Raw genomic sequence first — 9,857 nt, forward strand, 5'->3', positions numbered from 1 at the left:
TATTTTCCTCCGGCCCTTGTATGCGTGAGTCTATTTGGGTCAGTAGGTCGAATCTTGTATATTTTGAGCGCATTCTTTGTCATAAGCCACGACATTATGTGGGCCCATTCAAGTTGGGGGTCGTTTCGAACATGTTTGATGCAAAAGTTAAGTGGCTTGAGAATGTCGGCTAGGGTTCTTAATACTTAGAAGATGAAATTAATCTAAACATTATGGGCTATTAACTGCGTACTTCTATTTCGTTTGGAATCGAGATATTCTATCAGTTGATTATATAAATCTAAATCTATTTAATAAAAGCGAATTTGTAATATAAAATCTCATGAGTATTCAAAACAGATATAAACTACACTATTTGTAAATATTTTGGTATTTGGTCTATGCGGACTTTTTTTAACCCCCGACGCAAAAAGAGGGGTGTTATAAGTTTGACGTGTCTGTCTGTCTGTCTGTCTGTCTGTCTGTCTGTGGCATCATAACTCCCGAACGGATGCAGGGATTTCAATTTAGTTTTTTTCGTATGAAAGGGGACTTATGTGCGAGTGTTTTTAGACATGTTTGATGAAAATCGGTTGAGCCGTTTTAAAGTTATGGGCGGTGAAAGTGGGGAGATTAGCCGAAGGTCTGCAAATATACTGGGATGGGGTCTCAAATTAAACCGCACTGAAAGAAGATATTGAGAGATATTATGTTTTCGTATTAACAAAAATAAAAAAATAAATTAAAAATTTAATAACAAAAATATAAAATTTTTAATTTAACGTTTTATTATAAACAAGAAATCTTGCACCAATGTAATCTTTACCCTACTTATAGAAACAAAAACTAGTAATTAATAAGTCAAAAAAAAAAAAGCGAACGAGCTTGACCTTAGATGTAATCTTTACCTTAACAAGAATCGAAATTATAGTAAGTATATGTAATATAGTAAGCCTAACTTAACCTAACCTACCTATAAAAAGTATAAAATAAAAAATTAAATTAAAAATTTAAAAAACCCCCGACATAAAAATTAATTTCCCTTTAAAAAGTAAAAAATAATAAAAGAAACTTAATCTTAAAGTACCTAAGAATGTACTAATAATTAAAAAAAAATACGTCTCGTTGGGGGACCGCATTCATACGGACTGTACACCGCCGCCTTATTTCTATTTTCTGTGTAAGTACTTAAATATCAATTTACTTTAATGTTAACACCAAGCATGTGATACTTATGAACAAATCGTAGATAAGTAAGAAATAATTAGGAGCGGTCCCCCAACGCGACGTATTTTTTTTTAATTATTAGTACCTACATTCTTAGGTACTTTAAGATTAAGTTTCTTTTATTATTTTTTACTTTTTAAAGGGAAATTAATTTTTATGTCGGGGGTTTTTTAAATTTTTAATTTAATTTTTTATTGTAACAAACTAGTCTTCTAAAACCGCTGCAACTTCTTCAACAGGATCTACAGTAGATACAACCAAATTAAATTCACATAATTGCACAGCAACCTCTTTCGTAATATGTTAACTGTGCAGATCAATAACAATAAACAACTTATTTTAATTTGGCATAGCAGATAATAATCTAACACTATACCAGTGTCCTCCAGATTTATATACCGTACCTAGATCATTAATTCTCTATATTTCTTTGTTCCAGGTCCAAATGAAGATTCGTACCATCAGAACCTGACAGACGTACGGCGAGACATGGCCAACAGGATATTAGAAGTAGTTCAGAAACAACCTTCAATATCTGTAAGTATATTTCATATTTGTATGATAGAATCTAATTACTTCCTGCGGGTGTCGTAAAGGCCGATTAAGGGACTTCATATTCACATAGACTGAGAAGCTTTTCATTCATCTCTGGTGTATCACGGAGCACAAAGCACAGCTCCTGCACCCAAACATGGATATTGTGGCTAAACCTCTTATAAAGGAGGCATATCATGGATATTATTATTAAGCCTTGTATGTAAAAAAAAACTTAAAAAAAAAACTTTAGTATTTGGCTTTGTAAGTTTGTCAATAATTTCCAATCAATCTAGTGTAATAGTACATAATTATAGTAGTGGACCTTTGAAATAAAAGATATCAGGCGATTACACACCACACAGTTTTGTTCCTAATAGTTAGACCAAGTAGATAATAAAATTGTATAGCTTTTCATAGGACGAGTTTTTACTACATATTATACTAGGCTGCATGGTTGGCGCGTTGCCAACTGGTTGCCGTGCAACGTGTAGCGGGTTCGATTCCCGCACGGAGCAACTCTTTGTGTGATCCACAAATTGTCGTTTCGGGTCCGGGTATCATGTGTATGTGAACTTACGTACAGGAGAAAATACTAGTGTGGGGCTAAGGTGTGAAAAAAAATACATTACTTTAAAATAATTTATATTTCTAGTCCTTTCACTTTCGTGCCACTTTATATTTTTTTTTAATTTCCTCTTTCCTCTCCACAGGACAGCAAGTTCGATCTGTTTCCTCACATAGAAGTATTCTTAGAAGACTATGAAGTAAACTACAGCGAAATCATGAAACACCTCAATACAAATAATACAAGAAAGAAAACTTGGACCTTCTGGAATGCAATGTTCTACTCTGGCACTATATACACAACTATAGGTAATATATACTTCATTATTAAGTTTCCGTTTACATAAGTGTGGAGGAGCTATGCCTCGGCACGAACGGGCTGGCTCGACCGGAGTGATACTACGGCCTCGTAGAAAACCGATGTGAAACAATGCTTGCGTTGTTTTGCTGTGTGAGTGACGCAAGAGGTTCAATCTTGCACCCCTAAGCCTCAGTTCCCGAAATCTTCAAATTCCTAACCGCCAAAAGACCAAAGCCTTTAGCACAAATGCGGATCATCAGAAAAAAGCATTTGTACCAAATGCTTTGCGCTCCACCAAATCAAATCACTTTAATGCATCCATAGTGTACAGTGTGGTCTAGAATACGGTACAATAATATGTTTAAACTACGGGGTCGTACGCTCCCCATTAAATATAAAAGAAAATCACGAAAGTAACTCCTACAAATTTAGTTATAGCAAGTTGCAGTTTCACGTATCTTGTTATTTTATCAGGCGTTTAAATTAAATACGGTTTAATATTTAGGGGGAAATTGGTGGAACTACATAATATAGATTATATTTTTTGTTACGGGAAATCGGGAACTATGTGGTTAAATGCAGACTATTCCACGCGATTTGCCGGAAAGTCGCGGGCTATAATAAATCTGTAGAAGGGTCAATTCTGCTCATTAAAAATATAGAAAAAATAAATAGCAGGGTGTTACTGGATCGATACCAAACCCAAATATGTGATTATAATTTTGTCTGTCTATATATGTTCAGGCATCACGTGAAAACTAACGGTTTGATTTCGATGAAACTTGGTATAATTATGTCTTATTATCCTGGACATAAAATAGGTTACTTTTTATCCTGGAAAAATACGTAGCTTCAAAAAAATCTTTATTTTTCAGTTTTATTCTGCTCAACAGCAGTAGCTCAATAGAGGGATCTCCTTAATTATTATGGGCCTCGCCGTATTTGGGTCCAATAGATATTTATAAAATGTCGTTGTCAGAGTTACTCAAAATGGAGAAATAAAACTTCCACGCGAAGACCGACATCCGCGCGGACGGAGTCGCGGGCAGAAGCTAGTTACACATAAAGATGTAAGTATGTATGCATGTCTTTATTTAACGTGTTACGTACATACGCAGTACATTGCAATTCCAATATAAATTGACCTTCCCCGATCAACGTGTTCTAACAAAAAACTTACTGAAATTTCTTTGCGAAGTGTCAAATAACGATGGTCACTTCTGTCGAAAACATTTTCTAGAGTACGAATGCAAACGTGAACCGGACTGAATTTAGGTGTAGATGATTTAAATTTGGAACGCCGCCCGGCTGGCTTGGCGCTCTTCCGCCCAGTACTCCCGCGTCACAAACGTGTGAAACAAAAACTGTGACAACATCATTGAAAGTTCCTTACAAAATAAGTGATAATCATCTCAATAACCAGTTCAACTCCAAAGCCTAACTGTGATAACGCTTCTACGAAGATGTGCTGCAATTCCTTATCAAATGGACGTTTGTTTACGTCCGACTATGTGGGATTTCCAAAATAGATTCTTTTATTAGAATTTTGCTTCGACCCCGTTACAATAAAGAAGTTTGTTGTCTGGTCGTTAAAAAGAGGTAAGTTTACACTTATTGAATTCTTATCATCGTTGGCTTGCCACTTCTTATTTGTGTCATAATATTGGCAGGAGATTTATTATTCACTGCCAAGCTTGATATCGCTCTGTCTTTTTTCGATTGAGTTCAATTCCCTTAGTCTATTGTGAGCGGTTGTGATATCACAACATTTTTTTTTCAGTTACGGTGTGAGTGAAAGTTGGTGGTGATGAGTGATAACGAAACCGAAGAAAAAGTGAAGTTGACACTGACGATTCCTAGAATAAAAGCAGAAACTGAATCACAAACGCTAGGCCAACTTGTGCTAAAATCGCCTGAAATAAGACTAAACGAAGACGAAGAAATAATGGAAGACGACAGGCAAAATATGTCTATAAGGAAGAGACGAAATTTGTCGAAAAATCGAGGTCAAGCAGCTAGGCAGAGAGAAAAGACTCCTGAGCCCAGTCGAACCCTAATGCCTCACGAGGACACACCAACTTCAGAAGATGAGGAACCTAAGCTACCACGTCCAAATTCTAGAGAAATTGAAGCTGACAGCACATATGAAGAAATGAAACGTTTGGTACAAGAAAAAGCTAATGTAAAGGATCCTGTATACGACCTGGATACAGACGAGGTACTTGAGCAAAGAGCTATGGCTGCTCAAGAACGTAGACGCAGGAGTATTTCACCCTTTGCCATACCAGACAAAGAGGAACTGGCTAATCTCCTAGAACGTAAAGGAAGCTTCATAGATCCCACTAATAAACTCTTAACAACTAATTATGCTCTGACCCCTAAAGACGAAGACACAACACGACGTAATTCATTAACTATTGAACCTCCAAAAGATCTTAAACATACTCTCTCTACCCCTTCTCCTGTTAGCAGCTCTCCAAAAGAAAATTTTCCTTTTCCCTCAACTCCAAAAAAGCTGGACGAAATTGTGTACCCGGATGAAAAGAAACCAGAAGAATCTACAAAGAAATTAAAAACTCCTGTAAAAAAAGATAAAGAAGAGGTGTTCACATTTGATGACAAAGATATAAAGCAACCTGTTAAAGCAGCCACACCTAAACCAGCTCCAGAGACACCAGCAACACCAGGTGAACTGGTAACAAAAGTGATCCAAATAGAAAGAACTCCGAGTAAGAAATTGGTGGCAGAAAAGAAACCAAATGTGGAAGTTCGTGAAAGAATTGTAAGAACACCTAGTAGAAGATTATCAACAGATATTAAGCCAATCGTCCAGAAACAGCAACCTACTAAGCAAGTAAAGGAAGAAACACAAAGTCGGGTGCCACCGGTAAAACCGGCCCGCAGCAAATCTGCTTCAAGATTTGGGGTCAGTTTCTATATGAAAATATTTTTAATATTAATAATCGCTTTGTTAATAGCACTTTATTTCCAATTGACATAATCCCAAACCATGCAATACAATGATCACTATGTAAATAGGTTTTCATATTTTTGTAGAATGAGAGAAGCAACTAATAATTTATCCATAATAACATTTACAGAATAAAACTAGTGAAAGTGAGATGAGTGAGGATCAACATAATGCCAAAGTAGAAGCTTCAAAGCGCAGGGCAATGCCTACACCACGTCGGTACACGAAGAACAAAACGTCACCTAAAGTAAATCGTTCGCAGTCAGTTCACCGCACTCAAGATGTAGTAAGTGTGATAGATAAAACGGGAACAGGTATGAGTCAAACTAGTAGAGAAATCATTGAGTTGATGCAAAAAGCCAGAGCAAGAAGCTTATCCATGCCTAAAGATGATCCCAGACTTCCACCAGAGTACAAGGAAAGTCACAGAACATTAAAAACACCGAATAAAACGCCTACTAACTTAAGACAGTCTAGATCTCGTGGCGTGTCCTGTCCCAAAACTATTCAAATTATCAGTGAAAAGGAAATTTTGTCAGGTTTATTAAATAAGAAAACAGAAGTAGAGAATCAAAGTAGACAAAGCTCCGGCTATATTGACGCTAGTCAGTCTGAATACACATCGAGCTGCTATTCTTCATCGCCGAGTGAAAACGAATTTGATTTCGATTTGTCAGAGCGGACAGCGGAACTAACTCGCAAACTTAATGTATTAAGTCAAGAAGTAGATAAACGAGAGATGATGACAGGTATTATATTAGGACAAGATAATATTAATGATGTCATCAAGCCCGAAAAAGGCGATACGAAATCAGGGTTAAGAAAAAGGTCAGTAGCTGATTCAAAAACTAAGAGGGAAACTAAAGAGCCTGCACCAGAGAAAAAGGTAAAGAGAAAATCTTTGGATAGCAAAGATAAAGTTATTGTACGATCAAAATGGAAATTTATTGCAAATTGGCAAGATTTTAAACAAGAGCAAAGATTGCATTACAATAGGATTAAAGTATTGATGAACAAGTGTATTTGCGACTTGCTAATACTGATCATAATGTGTGGTCTAGGAGGAATGATGTTCAAAAGTTTAGAAGGATCATTTGAGAATGCATATAAATGCAGTACAAGGAATGTTAAAAGGGATTTTATAGAGAATCTTTGGAGAGGGAGTCATAATCTGCGCGAAGAAGATTGGAAGTCGATGGCAAGGAAGAAGTTGTTTGAGTTTGAGAACCAGCTGCATACAGCCCATGAAGCGGGAGTGACGTCATACAGCGGTCAACCATCTTGGAACTTTATGAACTCATTCGTGTACTGCTTGACGTTAATTACAACAGTCGGTAAGATTACCAGTAATCATTTTAAACATAGTATTACATCTGTACTACTAGTGAGTTATATTTATTTATTTCTTCATCACAAATACAGTGAATGGCGGACTTAATGCCTTAAGGCATTCTCTAACAGTCAACCATAGTAACTATAGTGTTAGTTGCAGGTTATATGAACCGCATTATCACATATGTAACACTGTAGTAGGTATTGTTTTTTCACATTTCAATATCGAAACCTAATAACAATAATAGTAGCTTGAGTAATCGATCTTAATAAAAATGAAGTAGATGAAATTAATATTTTCAATTATTTTCCTAGTAGACATTATAGAACATTCTGGTTTGTAATTAAAAACGTTAAACATGTGATTTTTTTTCATTTATATTACCTATTTATAGTTTCTCATTTCATTTGAAATTAGCAGCATTATAATTTTCTCTATCTTGTTAGTTTTCTTCAGTGTAGACACCTGTTTCTTTATAAGATACAGGAGATTGACTGATGATCTGAACTAGATCTTTAAGTTTTTTATTTATTACTGATTTATGTATTCCAGGTTATGGCCACATAGCTCCAAAGACAGTATACGGTCGAGTAGCGACGATAGTCTACGCTACTATCGGTATACCTCTGTTCCTGATCCTCTTAGCTGACTTCGGTAAACTCTTCACGAGGGTCATCAAGTTCTTCTGGGCCTTCATCAGAAGATTCTACTATACCAGGAGTTGCAGGAAGGTCAGGAGGACCATGCCAGTGCAGGTAATTCAATAACTTCAGTTTTTTTTTTACTTATTTGTAGTATAACACAAATGGTGAAAAGTATCCGGAGCTGCGGACTACCTAACGGGTTTATCGGGGCTCCGGCTCGAAAAGCAGGAATAGGAACAGGGTGGTTTTTAGTCAGTAAGAATCTGACACTTCCTCTCGCCTTGCCCAAGGCGGGAGAAGACATTGGATGATTTTCCCCCTCAAAAAAAAAAGATGTTGAAAAGTGGGTGTACATTGTACTGTAGCATTAAGTGCCGTAATGTGTAAGTGCTCCTCTGCCTACCCCTTCAGGGATAAAAGGCGTGACGTTACTTTGTAATATACAAGAATACACAGCAAAACAAAAACATTGTCAATTTACAAGTTGAATAAAATATTTATAATACCTACTTAATATTATCGAAGTAATTTATCATCGTAATCTGAAGTGTATAAAATAAGAAAATTTGCGATAATGATACTGAGATATTGGTCGTTGTTATGACTATTAAGAAATAAAGTCAAAACACTGATTAAGTCACGTTTTGTATTAAAGTTTTAGAGTTAGATCTTAATAGCAGTAGCACGCAGTCTAGGATTAAGCGTGCAATGACATTTAATATGAAGGTACCTTTATACGCATATGCGTGATTTTTGAGTTTGAAAGATATAATGTCCCATATTGCGAGTTAACAAGGTAAATTCCATTGCTGGCCATCCCTTTCATACTTGGTTTTAGCTGTAATTACGTGGCTGACCGCACGCTTCGCTGGCATGCGCCACGCATTATAGTATTTAAGCCGTATTTATCCAACATAAACGCAGCCTGGGTGGTTGTATGGTCGCACGGACCGAGTACATGGTTTCCAATTCCTTGTCTCGTTTCAACGGGATTATTCCAAGTTTCATTTTTAAAATTGTATTAATAAGTGTTAATTATGAGATGAAATGTTTAGCAATAGCTAGTCTAAACAATAATATCTTTTCCTACCTCTACCAAACTCACAATCACATTATTAAAATTTCAGGAAGTAATGAAGGGTCTGAACATCATGTACGATGTCGTTCGACGTCCCTCACAAATATTCAACGAGGAAGACATAGAAGAGGGCTCAAGTCACCAGCCACCAGTCGTCGGTAGAAAGCTGAGTGAGGTCCCCCCACCACTACCTCCAAAACCTGGCACTCCAAGAGACATAGACAATGAAACTGATCTGGAAACTCCAGCACCATCCGTCTTCGAAATAGACGATGAGTTCAACTTACCGATTTCTGTCGCCGTGATCATCTTACTCGTCTACATCAATCTCGGGGCATTCGTCTACAGCTTATGGGAAAAATGGACCTTCTTCGAGTCGTTCTACTTCATATTCATATCGATATCCACAATCGGTTTGGGTGACTTAGTCCCTGACCATCCAATGTTCATGATGGCGTCCATACTATACTTAGTGTTCGGTTTTGCTTTAACCTCTATGTTCATTAACGTAGTACAATTAAAACTGTCCAATACATTCAAACAGGCTAGTGCTAAGCTCGGGGCTACGATTGGTCTAAAATTGGCTGAAGAGGATGGCAGTCTTGTGCCTATAACTCCACCTCCAACAGAAATTGTTCCTGTACATAAACCAAAAAGTGAGACAGATGACAGTAAAAGCAAAGAAGCTGACGATGATGATAATAAGAATAGGTAATTAGATATAATAATTAATAATAAAGAAGTATTTATTAATGAAATCGTGTCTGAAATAATAAGATTCGATTTACAATAGAAGGTAATTTTTATTTGAAACTGGGATAAGAAGCGCCAATGTAATAGATTGTACAACTAATCAAGTACGCAGACCGTGCCAAATTGTATACCGTCGTTGCCATAAAGTTGTGAGAACCGATGAATTGTTAGTAGGTAATTAGGTATTATGTAATTTAAACCAATCTACTAATGTGTTTGTTGCTGTGTGAAAATAAAGATTTTTTACACGTTTCTCTTGTTTTATTTATACTATTACGTTTGGCCTCTATCTCGCCTAATGTTAAGTGATGATGCGGCCTACGATGGAGCACGTCTGCCCATAAGCAACCTTTTCACTCGGGCTTTGAAGATACCCAGGTTATACCCATCAGGACACACAATTTTCGTGAGACATACTAAATTAACTAAAAATCACGGCTGAATCACGTATTATTGTTGTAGAAATGCTC

General features: G+C 36.5%; 1 protein-coding gene across 1 annotated transcript; it reads left to right on the forward strand.

The window, feature by feature from the left end:
* The first annotated feature begins 3,798 nt into the window (after positions 1-3,798).
* Positions 3,799-9,639, forward strand: LOC118270317 (uncharacterized). The gene is made up of 5 exons (XM_035585854.2): positions 3,799-4,207; positions 4,389-5,534; positions 5,710-6,913; positions 7,465-7,667; positions 8,684-9,639. Exons 2-5 carry the CDS (start codon positions 4,416-4,418, stop codon positions 9,347-9,349), a joined length of 3,192 nt encoding a protein of 1,063 aa, XP_035441747.2. The 5' UTR covers positions 3,799-4,207; positions 4,389-4,415; the 3' UTR covers positions 9,350-9,639.
* Positions 9,640-9,857: the final 218 nt, after the last annotated feature.

The sequence above is a fragment of the Spodoptera frugiperda genome, chromosome 13 (genome assembly GCF_023101765.2).
Source record: "Spodoptera frugiperda isolate SF20-4 chromosome 13, AGI-APGP_CSIRO_Sfru_2.0, whole genome shotgun sequence".
NCBI lineage: Eukaryota > Metazoa > Arthropoda > Insecta > Lepidoptera > Noctuidae > Spodoptera > Spodoptera frugiperda.